General features: G+C 46.4%; 1 protein-coding gene across 4 annotated transcripts in view; it reads right to left on the bottom strand.

Annotated features, from left to right (window-relative positions):
- Nucleotides 1-4,672: 4,672 nt before the first annotated feature.
- The window catches only part of NR2C1 (nuclear receptor subfamily 2 group C member 1), a 172,460-nt gene continuing 158,776 nt past the window's right edge, over nucleotides 4,673-18,356 (bottom strand). For all 4 annotated transcript variants that reach the window (XM_063927605.1, XM_063927603.1, XM_063927606.1 and 1 more), the window contains exons 13-15: nucleotides 12,763-12,900; nucleotides 5,520-5,625; nucleotides 4,673-5,376 (exon numbers count right to left, since the gene is read on the bottom strand). In XM_063927605.1, the coding sequence (XP_063783675.1) occupies nucleotides 5,202-5,376; nucleotides 5,520-5,625; nucleotides 12,763-12,900 (419 nt within the window). In that variant the 3' untranslated portion in view covers nucleotides 4,673-5,201. The remainder of the gene's footprint in view (nucleotides 5,377-5,519; nucleotides 5,626-12,762; nucleotides 12,901-18,356) is intronic.

Genomic DNA, 18,356 nt, shown 5'->3' with positions numbered 1-18,356 from the left:
CTAACTAAAGGGTTATTGTTGAGCCATCTGTTGAGAGGCTCAGTTGTTATCATACTGTTAACTGGGTATAGTATCACGAGTTATACGGTGTGATTGGTGTGGCTGGTATGAGTCTTACCCGGGATTCAAAATCCTTCCTTATTGTGTCAGCTCTTCCGGGCACAGTATCCTAACTGAGGTCTGGAGGAGGGTCTTGATGGGAGGAGCCAGTGCACACCAGGTAGTCCTAAAGCTTTCTTTAGTTGTGCCCAGTCTCCTGCGGAGCCGCTAGTCCCCCATGGTCCTTACGGAGTCCCAGCATCCACTACGGACTACGAGAAATAGATTTACCGGTGAGTAAAATCTTATTATCTACCACCGCCTCATTTAATTGAGGCATATCATCGTCAGATTCCTGCAACACAGAGGCTAGCAATCTCTTTTTTGAAGACTGTGGGGGAGGACTAAAGGACGGGGCTTGGGAAGGGATTACAGCCCTAGAGAGCCTTCCACTGATTTTGCCAGGGAAACTGCCCATGCTGGTTCTGGCTCCGGTACCGGGACAGGCTGTCGGACCCGGGCCGCCTCTCTATCTTCCCTAGAGGCCTTCAGTTCCCTAGTCAGCAGGGACATAACCTCTGTGAGCTGTGCTGTCCATGCAGGGGTGCTCTGGGGTTCTGATGAGGACTGGGCAGATGGTTCTGACCCACCATCCTACATAACTGGCCCTGTTTTTGTGCTGCCTTGGAGCCTTTAGATGCCATGGCCTGACCTAGCACCTGTCACCCTCCCCTAATCACAGCAATATGCAGAAAGGAAGGAAGGGGGGTAGAAGCAGGGAGAAGCGCAGCCACAGTCCCAATGTATCTAATAAAGTATAGGTGCCCCCGTGCCCCCCGTCCCCACTGCAACCGGCTCACTGTGTCCAGATGATCCGATTTGCTTCTTCCCCCCGCGCTGCAGCCTCGGAAAATGGCCGCCAGCGCGCACTCAGCCTGGCGGAGCAGAGCGGGACTAAGCTCCGCCCCCCTCCGCAAAGGCGCCAAATTCAAACTTGCTTAGCGCCTCCAGCTCGATCCCCGTGCCGGCTCTGTGAGCCGCGCTGAACGGGGATCCGTGCGGGGGAGCGAGCCGCGGCCGCCGGGAACCGACGCTAAGAGCGGGGGAGCAGCCTGTGTAACACAAACAGAAACACAGTCACATTTAAATAAAATAAAATAGCCACCTCACATAAAGAAAAGCTATTTACTCACCGCTGTGTTTGCTCTCGGTGGGACAGCCCCGACACGCGCCGCACGCAGCGGTGTCCGGCCGCACATACTTACCGCTGCCGGAATCTTCTGCCGACGAAGCGGCCTCGACACGCGCCGCACACAGCGGTGTCCGGCCAGTTCCGGAGAGCTCAGTGTCTCCTTCAGCCCGGGGCCCATCCCGAGCCGCACGCAGCTGTGATGGGACCCCGCCGGCAGCCTCCCGCGGTGCAGACTGGCAGTGGCAGAGCTGCCAGTCTGTGAGTGTAAGAAAGAAGAAAAGAAAAAAAGAAAGAAAAAAAAATTCTTCAGAGTAAACCCAAGAGTGACCAGCTCCCTCTGGGCACAAAACAAAGACTGGCTTGGAGGGGGGACATAGTAGGGGAGGAGCTAGCCACAGTGTTTGAGTTTTAAAGTGCCAGCTCCCAGTTACTGCCTACTATTTCCCCATTGTAACTGCGCTCCAGTGTCCCCTAGTGGATGAAGGAGAAACATTTTGGTTGGTTAAATAGCATTTTGTACTTTTAATTCAAATATATATAGTAACTAGTGTTCTTTGGGCCTAATTCAGACCTGATCGCAGCAGCAAAATCTTTCTCTAATGGGCAAAACCATGTGCAGTGCAGGTAGGGTAACAAGTGCAGAGAGCATTAGATTTGGGTGGATTATTTTGTTTCTGTGCGGGGTAAATACTGGCTGCTTTATTTTTACACTGCAATTTAGATTTCAGTTTGAATCCACCCCACCCAAATTTAACTCTCTCTGCACATGTTATATCTGCCCCCCCCTGCAGTGCACATGCTTTTGCCCATTAGAGAACAAATGTTGCTGCTGCGATCAGGTCTGAATTAGGCCCTTTAAACAGTAACTTACGTGAAAGAATGTCACATAAATCACTGTTATGATTTCAAGAAAAATCATAAGATTATGAGGACTTGGAAAAATTTCTAGAAGGGAGTCTAAGTGACATATGGATATCATTAATGCAGTAAAAATCTTTGCGGGTATGCGGTGCAAGCAATAAAATAAATACAATGGATGACCTGTAATGTCTGTATGTCTTTTTTATTGTGTTGTTCTGGTCTGGGCTTTATCTATAAATATGCATGTGGAATAAATGTGAGTATATGAGGAACTGACATAGGAAATAAAAACATCCCATGGCCTACTTATAATAGGGAAAAAAAAACAAGGGAATTTTTTCTATCATAAAAAGATACAATGGGCGGGATTCAATTCTTTTCACTCCTTTTCACACCCGTTCTGTTTCTGCCCTCAGGGACGTTGTATCATTATTTCAGCTCGTTACCCCCGGAGTAGCGAGGCACCCAATCCTTTACACAGCTAAACCTGATTACTATGGGCGCAACATGCTCGATAACGGAGATCATTTTAGAAAGGAAATTGGGCGTGATATATCATTTGAATCTCACCCAATGTGTTTTTTTCTTTTCTTAAAAAATACAACCAAAATAGAATTTACAATTTCCATTAAGAGTAAAGACATTTGCTAAATTTTTTTTTACAGTGAAACACATATAAAGAAGGAGATCATAAAGGTTGTAAATGGAATGGATGATACCAACTCTAGTCAGCATACCCTGACATTAGAGCAGTGTTTCCCAACCTCGGTCCTCAAGGCATATTAAAACCAGTCCATGTTTTATGGTTAAAACAGTATAACTGAGGTACTAATTCATTCACCTGTGCTCAAGTATGGCTATCCTTAAAACCTGGACTGTCAGTGTGCCTTGAGGACCATGGTTGGGAACCCCCTCAATAGAGTATTTCAAAGTAAATGCAAAGAGCTTACATGTCTAGAGGGTAGGGATACAATAGGGTGAATGTCCCATTGCTGGTCTCAGCATTGAAACACATAGTTGTTAAAAGTTTATCGGGGGTTATTCAGTAGGCACCGCTACTGAGATGCAATCGCATCTCCGTTTGCCGCCGCAGTGTGCACACGGAGGACCCGCTCTGCGCGGGAAGGGGATGTGATCGCATCTCAGTTATGCAAACGCCTTTGCCTTATTGATAGGCAGAGGCGTTCAGGGACAGTTGTGGGCGGCAACGCAGCATTCAGGGGACAGGCAGCAAAAACAGGGGTGGGGCCGTTTTACAGGCCGGCCACGTGGCATCACACGTGGCCGTTGCAACGGAGAAAAAGGCGGTGGTCCGACTACCTTTCGCAGCCAGACTGTGCTTCGATCGCATCACAAGCCGCCATTAGCATGCTGGGAGACCTTGCCCTTTGCCCCCAGCATGCGAGTGATAGCCGTTACAGTATTGCTTTTTTTTTCCAAAACTGCAACTGCTGCTGAATAGGGTCCATAAGGGGAGATATACTAAGCCTTGAAAAGTGATACATTTCACATTGATAAAGTACCAGCCAATCAGCTCCTAACTGCCATGTTACAGGCTGGGTTTGATAAATGACAGAAGCTGGTTGGCTGGTACTTTATCACCGTGAAAATTATCACTTTTTAAGGCTTAGTAAATCTCCCCAATAGTTCCTACTTGACTGTACATCATCACAGAAACAGTTGAAAGCTGCTGGCCAACTCATCTGTTGGACCTTTTTTTTTGGACCGGAGGATGGTAATCTTAACAGACAGTGAAGTTGAAGACCTTTTGAAATGCTAGAATTATCTGAATATGTTTCAATTTCTCACATAAAGCTTACAGAACATGTATCGTTTCTAAGCCTTGGTGGCGATTTGTGATACAGTTTCCAGAAAAAGTGTGTTTAGTACTTTGAAAAGCTGCTATCTGAATACAGTCATCCCTACTTATAGTATTTTACTAGGGAGGATAAGACAACACAGAAATTGTGTCATTTTATAGAGTTGAGTTTGAAAAACAAAATGACTGTATTTCCATATTAATTTGCACCACAAGCAATTGGAAAGAGTTGTAAGAGTATAGAGAACTAGCAGCTAGCAAATGACTATATAATGTAGTTGTGTAAGAACTGTGTTTTCCTTCAGGAAACAATCACCATTCTATTCTTAAGACAGTAGTCTTATGATGTGTACACACCGTGAGATATTTTCTCACGATTTTGACTGTAGTCAAAATCATAAGAAAATGTAGTGCAGGTGAAAGTCTCCTTGCTATCCCGATTCGATGCCAATGTGCAGTCGGCATCGCAAGCCTAGATAGACTGTGCAGGCATGTCAATTTGGACTATGTCATAGAAGAGATAGTCCAAATTGACACTTAGCCAAAATCGCACATAGTATCGCAAGCACACTCATTATGTACTTGCGATGCCGACCTAGCTTGTATGCACCTTTACTCAAAATGTACTATCTGGCACATCTGCCATTAATCACCTTTTTTTTTTTTTTAAATATTAAACAAAACATGATCATTTTTAAATATGTTGCACAGTTTGAACCATTCCCCCCTTGTTTACAAGTAATGTCACAAAAATGATCAAATAAGAAAAAGCATTTTTATTCCATGCAGGAATGAGGAAACAATCCTCTGAAATCAAGGTCACTGCGTATAAGTTAGTACTGTGATTCTTAGAGAATACGTAAGATTTTCAGTTAAATTACAAAAAAAAAAAAAAAAAAAGTGGCTAGTTTAGAATATCCAAACAAAAATGTTAAATGTATTTATAAAATATTTCTTTCTCCAGATCAGTAAGAACCCAGACAAGGCACACAACACCTGACTGCAATACAAATATGATACCTCTACTACACCAACTGCAGTGTACCATGACATAATACTCATCTGAAATGAGGGAAAAAAGCACCGCTTTCTATATATCTGAATGCACAGCCATAGGCCATCCATGACCATATAGACATGTCTCTATATATCTATGAATATATACACTATGCCAAAAGGCATCATTAACCTGCAGGCAACTAAAGACAAAAGTGAAGGCTGAGACTTCCTCATTCTTATTGTCTTTTCTATTTGCCACTGTTTAAAAGGGAGTAAAGATGAAAACGTATGCTATGCAGAGAGGCCGATGACCTGACTGTTGTAGTCAGCGGTTTCCATACGCAGAATATATGGAATAATACTATCAATCTGCACGTTTCCAATTAGGCCTGCAAAGAACAGCTCCTCCATAATGGCTGCACTCATTAGCCTCAGAGCTGGCAGCCTCAGTAGCAGCCGGGATAGCCTAAAAATAGAAAGAGAATGTATGCTTAGTATCTAATGGAAACTAAAATGATAAAACTTTTCAACAGGTTACATCAGCTGTCTAATATTAATTGACAAGAATAGTGGCTGTAACAGACATGGAAATAAAAAAAGATAACTTACCTGTAGGTATCATCTGGGTATGTTTTAGTTACATAGTCTTGGAATTCCATATAGGCTTTTTCTTGAAGCTTTTCAATATCTGAAACATTTTCCAATCCTGGGTGATCTGTGAATATATTTTACTATTATGTCATATGTGAACATATCACTGTCATTAAACTGAACAACAGTAATGTAAAGACATATGTTTGGGGCGTTATAGAGAAAGGAAGGAAAAAAGAAAATGTATATTGTTTATCTTTAAGCATTAAAAAAAAAAAACAGGACATATAGGGGTATATTCAATTAAAGTCGGACCCATTCCGACATGTATTTGTCGGAATGGATCCGACAACCCCTTTTCAAATCTCATCTTAATTCGACTTTTTCAAGTCGAATTAAGATGAGGGACGCAGAGGAGGAGAGGGGGGGGCGAGCCGCGGGGAGACCAGCAGGGGACAGCCGCCGGCAGCCAGAGGAGATCGGCGCTACAGTAGTGCCACAGATGGATGTCACACAGCTGCTCGACCGCACGGCAGTGTCCACCCGGCTCCAGCAAGCTTGCTGGAGCCGGGTGGACACTGCTGTGAGCGGCGCAGGTGTGTGTCATCCTGCTGCAGCGCTGTAGCGCTGATCTCCTCTGGCTGCCGGCAGCAGTCCCCCGTCTCCCTGCGGCTCTCCCCCCTCTCCTCCTCTGGGTCCGCATCTCAGTCCGACATCTTTTGATGTCGGACTGAGATGGTCGAAAAGGGGGCCAAAACGTTTTTTACACAAGCACGTGGATCGGCAGCTATGTCGCCGATCCACCTGCTTTTCGACAAGTCGTATTTTTCAACTTGTCGAAAATACTGAATAGATTGGAACCTCTTCCGACCTAAAAAGTCGAAAACTGACGTCTTTTCGACAGACGGCAGTTTTTGACTTCAATTGAATATACTCCATAGGCTCAGGCTATATATAATATGTTAGGTTTCAATTACATTCTATACGGGTGTGGTATGCAAGGTTGACAGTAACTAGGTCAACCACTATTGGTCAACAGTAACTAAGTTGACAGGGTCTCTAGGCCGACATGGTGTAGGCTCACAGGTCAAAAGGTCGACAGGAGTTTTTTATGTGTTTTAGGTGTCGTTTTCTCCGTACAGTGACCGGGAACCCCAATTAGTGCACCGTGTCCCCTTGCATGGCTCGCCATGCTTCAGACAAGGTCCCCCGCTGCACTCGGCACAGGTTACTATTCCCAATCGTAGTCCGCGTGGATCGTTAAGTATGAAAAAGGTAAAAAAAAATAAGATTTTACTTACCGGTAGATCTATTTCTCGTAGTCCGTAGTGGATGCTGGGGACTCCGTAAGGACCATGGGGAATAGACGGGCTCCGCAGGAGACATGGGCACTTTAAGAAAGAATTTAGATTCTGGTGTGCTCTGGCTCCTCCCTCTATGTCCCTCCTCCAGACCTCAGTTAGAGAAACTGTGCCCGGAAGAGCTGACAGTACAAGGAAAGGATTTTGGGAATCCAGGGTAAGACTCATACCAGCCACACCAATCACACCGTATAACTTGTGATAACTTTACCCAGTTAACAGTATGAACAATCACAGAGCATCAGATAAACTCTGATGCAACTATAACATAACCCTTATTTAAGCAATAACTATATACAAGCATTGCAGAAGAAGTCCGCACTTGGGACGGGCGCCCAGCATCCACTACGGACTACGAGAAATAGGTTTACCGGTAAGTAAAATCTTATTTTCTCTAACGTCCTAGTGGATGCTGGGGACTCCGTAAGGACCATGGGGATTATACCAAAGCTCCCAAACGGGCGGGAGAGTGCGGATGACTCTGCAGCACCGAATGAGCAAACACAAGGTCCTCCTCAGCCAGGGTATCAAACTTGTAGAACTTTGCAAAGGTGTTTGAACCTGACCAAGTAGCCGCTCGGCAAAGCTGTAATGCTGAGACCCCTCGGGTAGCCGCCCAAGAAGAGCCCACCTTCCTTGTGGAATGGGCCTTAACTGATTTAGGCAGCGGCAACCCAGCCGCAGAATGAGCCTGCTGAATCGTGTTACAGATCCAGCGAGCAATAGTTTGCTTTGAAGCAGGCGCCCCAAGCTTGTTGGAAGCATACAGGATAAACAAAGATTCTGTTTTCCTGACCTTAGCCGTTCTGGCTACATAAACCTTCAAAGCCCCGACTACATCCAGTGACTCGGAATCCTCCAAGTCAGTAGTAGCCACAGGCACCACAATAGGTTGGTTCATATGAAAGGATGAAACCACTTTCGGCAGAAATTGTGGGCGGGTCCGCAATTCTGCTCTATCCGCATGGAAAACCAGATAGGGGCTTTTATGTGACAAAGCCGCCAATTCTGACACACGCCTAGCCGAAGTCAAGGCTAATAGCATGACCACCTTCCACGTGAGATATTTTACTTCCACCGTTTTGAGTGGTTCAAACCAGTGTGATTTCAGGAAACTCGACACCACGTTAAGATCCCAAGGTGCCACTGGAGGCACAAAAGGGGGCTGAATATGCAGCACTCCCTTTACAAACGTCTGAACTTCAGGCAGAGAAGCCAGTTCTTTTTTAAAGAAAATGGATAAGGCCGAAATCTGAACATTAATGGAACCCAATTTAAGGCCCAAAGTGACTCCCGACTGTAGGAAGTGAAGGAAAAGGCCCAGCTGGAATTCCTCCGTAGGGGCATTCCTGGCCTCACACCAAGCCACATATTTTCGCCATATACGGTGATAATGTTGAGCCGTCACAACCTTCCTAGCCTCTATCAGCGTAGGAATGACCTCATCCGGAATGCCTTTTTCTGCTAGGATCCGGCGTTCAACCGCCATGCCGTCAAACGCAGCCGCGGTAAGTCTTGGAACAGACAGGGCCCCTGTTGCACAAGTCCTGTCCTAGAGGCAGAGGCCAGGGGTCCTCTGTGAGCATTTCTTGCAGATCTGGATACCAAGTCCTTCTTGGCCAACCCGGAACAAAGAGTTTTCTTCTCACTCCTCTTTTCCTTATGATTCTCAGCACCTTGGGTATGAGAGGAAGAGGAGAAAATACATAGACCGACGGGAACACCCACGGTGTCACCAGTGCGTCCACAGCTATCGCCTGAGGGTCTCTTGACCTGGCACAATATCTCTGCAGCTTTTTGTTGAGGCGGGATGCCATCATGTCCACCTGTGGAAGTTCCCACCGACTTGCAATCTGCATGAAGACTTCTTGATGAAGTCCCCACTCTCCCGGGTGGAGGTCGTACCTGCTGAGGAAGTCTGCTTCCCAGTTGTCCACTCCCGGAATGAACACTGCTGACAGTGCGCTTACGTGATTCTCCGCCCAGCAAAGAATTCTGGTACCTTCTACCATCGCCACCCTGCTCCTTGTGCCGCCTTGGCGGTTTACATGAGCCACTGCGGTGATACTGTCTGACTGAATCAGAACAGGTTGGTCGCGAAGCAGGGACTCCGCTTGACGTAGGGCGTTGTATATGGCCCTTAGTTCCAGGATGTTGATGTTAAGGCAAGTCTCTTGACTTGACCACAGCCCTTGGAAATTTCTTCCCTGTGTGACTGCCCCCCACCCTCGGAGGCTTGCATCCGTGGTCACCAGGACCCAGTCCTGAATGCCGAATCTGCGACCTTCGAGAAGGTGAGCACTCTGCAGCCACCACAGGAGAGACACCCTGGCCCTGGGGTATAGGGTGATTAACCGATGCATCTGAAGATGTGATCCGGAGCACTTGTCCAGTAAGTCCCATTGGAAGGTCCTCGCATGGAACCTGCCGAAGGGAATGGCCTCGTATGATGCCACCATCCTTCCCAGGACTCGAGTGCAGTGATGCACTGACACCTGTTTTGGTTTTAATAGATTCCTGACCAGTGTCACGAGCTCCTGAGCTCTCTCTATCGGGAGATAAACCCTTTTCAGGTCTGTGTCTAGGATCATGCCTAGGAGAGGCAGATGAGCTGTAGGAACCAACTGTGACTTTGGAATATATAGAATCCAGCCGTGTTGCCGTTACACTTCCAGAGAAAGTGATACGCTGTTCAGTAACTGCTCTCTTGATCTCGCTTTTATGAGGAGATCGTCCAAGTACGTGATAATAGTGACACCTTGCTTCTGCAGGAGCACCATCATTTCCGCCATTACCTTGGTGAATATTCTCGGGTCTGTGGAGAGACCAAACGGCAACGTCTGAAATTGGTAATGACAATCCCGTACCGCAATTCTGAGGTACGCCTGATGAGGTGGATAAATGGGGACATGAAGGTATGCATCCTTTATGTCCCGAGTCACCATAAAATCTCCCCCTTTCAGGCTTGCAATGACCGCTCTTAGCGATTCCATCTTGAACTTGAACTTTTCAGGTATATGTTCAGGGATTTTAAATTCAATATGGGTCTGACCGAACCGTCTGGTTTCGGGACTACAACATGGTCGAATAATAACCCCCTCCTTGTTGAAGGAGGAGAACCTTGACCACCACCTGTTGAAGATACAATTTGTGAATTGCAGTTAACACTGTTTCCCTCTCGTGGGGGGAAGCCGGCAGGGCCGTCGGTGAGGGACCCCACTTGTGGCTGAACTTACGAAGGCGTGCCCCCACCGGGCCTAGCTCCGCCTGTGGAGCCCCAGCGACATGCAGTGGATTTTTGTAGAGGCCGGGAAGGACTTCTGTTCCTGGGAACTAGCTGTGTTGTGCAGCTTCTTTCCTCTGCCCCCGCCTCTGGCAAGAAAGGACGCACCTCGGACTTTCTTGTTTCTTTGTTCGAAAGGCTGCATTTGATAATGTCGTGCTTTCCTAGGCTGTGCAGGAATATAAGGCAAAATATCAGAATTACCAGCTATAGCTGTGGAGACTAGGTCCGAGAACCCTTCTGCACACAATCCTCAGCCTTCCATATGCCTCTTAAGTCGGCATCATCTGTCCATTGCATATTCTACAGGACACGTCAAGCAGAAATCGACATAGCTTTGACTCTAGGACCCAGTATACTCATGTCTCTTTGGGCATGTTTTATATATATATATATATATATATATATATATATATCTCTCTTTAGACAGCATCTGTAATATATATATATATATATATCTATATATACATATATATATATATACACATACTAGGGTCTCAATCTCTGCTGATAAGGTACCTGTCCACGCTGTCACAGCGCTATAAACCCATGCCGACACAATCGCCGGTCTGAGTAGTGTACCAGAATGTGCACGCTATCTGCAGGATCCCTGAGAATAGCTGTTACGTCAGGGCTACCTTTTGGGCAAACATGATACCCTAGGGGAAGATTCCCATCATATCCTGGCCCTAGTGGGGAAAGGATACTGCCTGAGAATTCTTTGTGGGAAACTGCAGTCTCTTGTCTGGAGATTCCCGCTCTTTTTCATCATGAGAGGAGGGAAATTTACCTCAGCTTTCTTCCCCTTAAACATGTGTACCCTTGTGTCAGGGACAGATGAGTCATCAGTGATATGCAAATCATCTTTTATTACAATAATCATATATTGAATACTTTTCTGCCATTTTGGCTGTAACTTTGCATTATCGTAGTCGACACTGGAGTCAAACTCCTTGTCGATATCGGTGTCTATTATTTTGGATAGTGAGCATTGAGAGACTCTGAAGGTCTCTGCGACATAGGGACAGACATGGGTAGATTTCCTGTCTGTTCTCTAATCTTTTGTGCAATAAATTCACCTTAGCACTTAATTTCACATATCCAATCAGGTGTCGGCGTTGTCGACGGAGACACCCTCTCACACACTTATTTGCTCCATCTCCTCCTTAGGGGAGCCTTTTACCTCAGGCATGTCGACACACACGTACCGACACACCACACACTCAGGGAATGCTCATCTGAAGACAATTCCCCCATAAGGCCCTTTGGAGAGACAGAGAGAGAGTATGCCAGCACACACCCCAGCGCTATTAACCCAGGAATAACACAGTAACTTAATGTTAACCCAGTAGCTTCTGTTTATATTGATTTTTGCGCCTAATTATGTGCCCCCCCTCTCTTTTTACCCTCTTCTACCGTGTAACTGCAGGGGAGAGACTGGGGAGCTTCCTCTCAGCGGTGCTGTGGAGAAAAAACATGGCGCTGGTGAGTGCTGAGGAAGAAGCCCCGCCCCCTCGACGGCGGGCTTGTCCCGCTTTCATGTACAATTTTGGCGGGGGCTCATACATATATACAGTGCCCAACTGTATATTATGCAAACTTTTGCCAAAGAGGTCTCTAATTGCTGCCCAGGGCGCCCCCCCCCCTGCGCCCTGCACCCTTACAGTGGCCGGAGTATGTGGGTGTAGTGTGGGAGCAATGGCGCACAGCTGCAGTGCTGTGCGCTACCTCATATGAAGACTGGAGTCTTCTGCCGCCGATTTCGCAGTCTTCTTGCTTCTTTCACCCGGCTTCTGTCTTCCGGCTCTGCGAGGGGGACGGCGGCGCGGCTCCGGGATCGGACGACAAAGGGTGAGATCCTGTGTACGATCCCTCTGGAGCTAATGGTGTCCAGTAGCCTAAGAAGCAGGACCTATCTTCAGAGAGTAGGGCTGCTTCTCTCCCCTCAGTCCCACGATGCAGGGAGTCTGTTGCCAGCAGATCTCCCTGAAAATAAAAAACCTAACAAAATACTTTCTTATAGCAAGCTCAGGAGAGCTCACTAAGTAGCACCCAGCTCGTCCGGGCACAGATTCAAACTGAAGTCTGGAGGAGGGACATAGAGGGAGGAGCCAGAGCACACCAGAATCTAAATTCTTTCTTAAAGTGTCCATGTCTCCTGCGGAGCCCGTCTATTCCCCATGGTCCTTACGGAGTCCCCAGCATCCACTAGGACGTTAGAGAAAAGAAATTGTGAAAAACTCATGTCAACCTTTTCACCTGTCGACCTACACCATGTCGACCTACACCCTGTCGACCTAGAGACCCTGTTGACCAATAGTGGTCGACCTAGTTACTGTCGACCTAGAGACCGGATCCCATTCTATACACACCACAGAAATACAGTATGAACTCTCACATGCAGAGCTCTGATTTTGCACTTCTTTAAATGTATGATTTATTGCACATAAGGTGCAAACATCATTGGTCAAGCAACTATCCTAACTGCAACACAGATGAAAGAAGACTGATAAAAAGCAATGCTACATAACATTTCTGCTCTAAAACATGAGATAAAGTTTATAAAAGCAGAGTGTGTGTACAATTTGAAAAGCTAGTCACAAAAAAGGTCCCTTACCAGGACTGAAAAGAACAATAGCTTTCAGGTAGGCATACTCATAGCCATCTAGGCAAAGCTTGACCATGCTGTTACAGAAGTCCTGCAGTTTGAAGATGTGGTCCATTACCAGTTTCACCTTGTCTCCAGAGAGTTTATCTGCCAAAAGATACAGCATGGCAAGGTTAATGCAATATTTTGTTTGTTCGTTGGATGACCGCAGTATTGCTAAAACAAATAATCCATGCAAATATACCATTTACATCATCTATGATAATCCTGATGTATGTAATATGCTGAATACACTGTACAGTTTAACAAATGTAAAAAATGGCAATGTGAAACTTACATTATGGGTTCTAGGACTCCATTATCTTAACACTAAAACATATGTATTCCGGCGGTTCTACATCCCATATGCGTGACATAAGTACAGCTATGAATATTTTCTTATTTTACGTGCTTCACTTTATATTTGATTCTTAATAATAATACATATTGCACGAGGGTCTGTAAAATATATATGTATTCAAGCATATGAAAGTATGGACCCATTTGGCCCAAGGCCAGAAAGTCATGGTGGAAATTCCAATCTGAGCAGATTAGACTGTCCTCACATGCTCAGTGTCCTTGAGAGGAAACAACAATTACAGGAAGAGGGAAGAATACATGTTATGGTGACTGGGTGGGAAGAATAGACCATTACCAGGACAAATATTATAACCGCTCACAATAGAGTATTTGATTGTTGCACAATCTTGCAATATGATAAAGACCACAAAGTAGCTGCCTCCAGGATCAGATTTACAGTTCTACCTTCTTCAGCACTACACTTTCAATTTTGTGTTTTGCACCAGAAAAAAAAGTTTTAAGAAATACCTCAGAAACAAAACCTACGTACAAGTCTATAAGTAACACTGCAGGCAGCCTGGTGTCCTTCTACTAATGAGATCAGCAGACAGGCTTCCTATAACTGCCAAACAAGTGCAATAGCGGCATGCCTGAAATTGTGGTTTGCGGATAAACTGAATTGGCTTCTGTGTACAAATATCTTTTGAATAATCTAATATGCCCTCATGTTATCCAAATGACAGATAGACAGTGTCTAGTTAGACATTCAATAGAGAGACACCATATGTTAGACAGACATTAGGTCGACAGGGTCAAAATGTTGACATGAAAATGGTCAACATAAAAAAGGTAGACACTGGGTTTTATTTTACATGTTTTTGGACTATTTCATACCTCCTCTATCCATGTCGGCATAGAGTTGGTTATAAACCTTGTGACGAGCGCCGCGAGCCACCAAGCCCGAAGCGTGGTTAGCACAGCGAGCCCCGCGAGGGTATGGCTTTCTACAATTGGGGGTCCCAGATGACAAAACTATCCACACAAACACCAAAAATGCTATAAAAAACAATGGTGTCTACCTTTTTTATGTCGACCAGTTTCATGTAGACCTTTTGTACTGACTACTTTTTCATGTCTGCCTTTTGACCCTGTCGACCTTTTGACTGTCTAACATGTGGTGGCTATCTATCTAGACACCGTCTATCTGTTATACCACATCCGCCCTCAGGTGTCTATCTATCTAGACACTGTATCTGTTATACCACATCCGTCCTCATATGGTAAAAATAGGATTTTAATTACCTACCGGTAAATCCTTTTTTCGTAGTCCGTAGAGGATGCAGAGGTCCACATTAGTACCATGGGGTATAGACGGGTCCACTAGGAGCCACTGGCACTTTAAGAGCTTGAGAGTGTGGGCTGGCTCCTCCCTCTATGCCCCTCCTACCAGACTCAGTCTAGAAACTGTGCCCGAGGAGACGGACAACTTTGAGAGAAGGATTTTACACAGATAGTGGCGAGATTCACACCAGCTGCCACACACACACAAGGCAAACCAAGCTAACCAGCTTGAAACATCAGCAACAGCTGAACAAGGGCCCTCATTCCGAGTTGTTCGCTCGCTAGCTGCTTTTAGCAGCATTGCACATGCTAAGCCGCCGCCCTCTGGGAGTGTATCTTAGCATAGCAGAATTGCGAACGAAAGATTAGCAGAATTGCGAACGAAAGATTAGCAGAATTGCGAATAGAAAATTCTTAGCAGTTTCTGAGTAGCTCGAGACTTACTCCTACATTGCGATCAGTTCAGTCAGTTTCGTTCCTGGTTTGACGTCACAAACACACCCAGCGTTCGGCCAGACACTCCCCCGTTTCTCCAGCCACTCCCGCGTTTTTCCGCACACTCCCAGAAAACGGTCAGTTTCCGCCCAGAAACACCCACTTCCTGTCAATCACTCACCGATCAGCAGAACTATGAAAAAACTTTGTTATGCTGTGAGTAAAATACCTAACTTTTGTGTAAAATAACTAAGCGCATGCGCTATGCGAACCTTGCGCATGCGCAGTAAGCGACTAATCGCAGTATAGCGAAAATCGGCAACGAGCTAACAACTCGGAATGACCCCCAATATTACTTAACCAAGTAACAAACAGTACTTAACCAAGAACTAAGCAGTACTGAACTAAGTAACCACTGCAGGATCATAAAGCGCTGGGCGGGCGCCCAGCATCCTCTACGGACTACGAGAAAAGGATTTACCGGTAGGTAATTAAAATCCTATTTTCTCTTACGTCCTAGAGGATGCTGGGGTCCACATTAGTACCATGGGGATGTACCAAAGCTCCCAGAACGGGAGGGAGAGCGCGGTGGCTCCTGCAGAACTGATTGACCAAACTCCAGGTCCTCAGCGGCCAAAGTATCGAACTTGTAGAATTTTGCAAACGTGTTCGACCCAGACCAAGTAGCCGCTCGGCAAAGCTGTAAAGCCGAGACACCCCGGGCAGCCGTCCAGGAAGAACCCACCTTACGAGTAGAGTGGGCCTTAACAGATGTAAGACACGGCAGTCCTGCCGTAGAATACGCACGCTGGATAGTGAACCTGATCCAGCGAGAGATCGTCTGCTTAGAAGCAGGACACCCAAGTTTCTTGGGATCATACAGGACAAACAGAGAGTCAGATTTTCTGTGACGAGCAGCCCTCTTCACATAGATTTTCAGAGCCCTTACAACATCGAAGAACTTTTATGAAATTGAGGAGTCAGTAGCAACTGACACCACAATAGGTTGGTTGATATGAAATGCCGACACAACCTTCGGAAGGAACTGCTGACGTGGCCGGAGCTCAGCTCTTTCTCCGGCAGGGTCCACAGGTTATCCACAGGATAACAATGGGATTTGATGGAGCGACAGCGGATTGGCACCAAACGATCAAAAGCTTTCTGGCTTCCCAGGATGCAACGGGCCCATCCATATATCCCGCCCACTGGCTCAGGCAAAACAGTTTTTTGTTTGGTGCGGCAGGAGCCAGACCATGGTCATAGGGCTGCTGTTTCCTTAGCAGCCCCAAGCTTTCTTATTTTATTTTTTATAGTCTTACTATTTTTTGAGTGATCTTTCTAAACAGCGTCTTATACGCATATTGGAAAGAGTCGCTCCAACAACTCTCCGGGTCGCGACAACGCTTACCCACGAGTACAGTGCTGTTTCGGCGGGCGTCTGTGTCGGATAAACTAGCAGGTCCATCAGACGTTACCAGGCTGTGGCCGGAGCACGGAGAGAAGGTAAGGCATCGGTTCCGCTTAGTAGATGGAATACAGTCACAGCCGCACTGTTTTGGGAGGAGACTACCAAACAGTAGCTGACGCACCGCCACCACGGGTGCTCCAGCGCTAGGCCTTAGGGATATTAGGCACCTGGAATAGCATGAGACCGCGATCCCTAGGGTTGATGTCAGCAGTGGGGAGTCAGACGCTCTCCTGCTCCCCCCGGTTTATGACCAGTTTCCGCCGAGTCTCCCGCCATGAACTGATTCCTCGCCTCCGTCTCAGACGCTACCAGAGGGGACTCGGTCGCAGCATAGGCTGCTGCGTCAGTGTTCACTAAGCGCTACCACGAGAGATCCGGTCGCAGCATAGGCGGCTGTGTGACAACTGCGTCTGTGTTCACTAAACGTTACCGTGAGGAGACTCGGTCGCAGCATAGGCGGCTGTGTGACCACTGCGTCTGTGTTCGCTATAGGTCCTGGAGCGGCAGTGTACACTAGTAGCGTCTGGATCCACTCAGCGTTCGCTAACGTACTGATCGATCATTGGAAGCGAGGTGAGTCTCCCTGTATCCCACTCTACTGAGTACGAGCTATACAGCACTAAATTTCTATCTACTTTTTCAGTATGAATAGTTAAGTTAAGTGCCTATTGCATATGAGTCTGTGTACATTTACTGTGGTTTTCTTTGCATTGCGTCTGAATACGTTTGATCTTTTTATACAGGATTCAGTAAATGTTCGCCTACATACTTTAAAAATAAGATTTTACTTACCGGTAAATCTATTTTTCGTAGTCCGTAGTGGATGCTGGGGACTCCGTAAGGACCATGGGGAATAGACGGGCTCCGCAGGAGACATGGGCACTTTAAGAAAGAATTTAGATTCTGGTGTGCTCTGGCTCCTCCCTCTATGTCCCTCCTCCAGACCTCAGTTAGAGAAACTGTGCCCGGAAGAGCTGACAGTACAAGGAAAGGATTTTGGTAATCCAGGGCAAGATACATACCAGCCACACCAATCACACCGTATAACTTGTGATAAACTTACCCAGTCAACAGTATGAACAACAACAGAGCATCAGTTCAACCCTGATGCAACATTAACATAGCCCTTATTGCAGCAATAACTATATACAAGTATTGCAGAAGAAGTCCGCACCTGGGACGGGCGCCCAGCATCCACTACGGACTACGAGAAATAGATTTACCGGTAAATAAAATCTTATTTTCTCTAACGTCCTAGTGGATGCTGGGGACTCCGTAAGGACCATGGGGATTATACCAAAGCTCCCAAAACGGGCGGGAGAGTGCGGATGCGCTGCAGCACCGATTGAGCAAATAATAGGTCCTCATCAGCCAGGGTATCAAACTTGTAGAACTTTGCAAAAGTGTTTGAACCTGACCAAGTAGCAGCTCGGCATAGTTGTAATGCCGAGATCCCTCGGGCAGCGGCCCAAGAAGAGCCCACCTTCCTAGTGGAATGGGCTTTAACTGATTTTGGCAGCGGCAATCCAGCCGCAGAATGAGCCTGCTGAATCGTGTTACCGATCCAGCGAGCAATAGTTTGCTTTGAAGCAGAAGCACCCAGCTTGTTGGATGCATACAGGATAAACAGCGACTCCGTTTCCTGACTCTAGCCGTTCTGGCTACATAAACCTTCAAAGCCCTGACCACATCTAGTAACTCGGAATCCTCCAAGTCACGAGTAGCCACAGGCACCACAATAGGTTGGGTTCATATGAAAAGATGACACCACTTTTTGCAGAAATTGTGGACAGGTCCGCAATTCTGCTCTATCCATATGGAAAACCAGATAGGGGCTTTTATGTGACAAAGCCGCTAATTCTGACACATGCCTAGCCGAAGTCAAGGCTAATAGCATGACCACCTTCCACGTGAGATATTTTAGCTCCACCGTTTTAAGTGGTTCAAACCAGTGTGATTTCAGGAAACTTAACACCACGTTAAGATCCCAAGGTGCCACTGGAGGCACAAAAGGAGGCTG

The sequence above is a fragment of the Pseudophryne corroboree genome, chromosome 6 (assembly GCF_028390025.1).
Source record: "Pseudophryne corroboree isolate aPseCor3 chromosome 6, aPseCor3.hap2, whole genome shotgun sequence".
Lineage (NCBI taxonomy): Eukaryota > Metazoa > Chordata > Amphibia > Anura > Myobatrachidae > Pseudophryne > Pseudophryne corroboree.
This window is presented reverse-complemented; position numbering and strand designations above follow the sequence as displayed.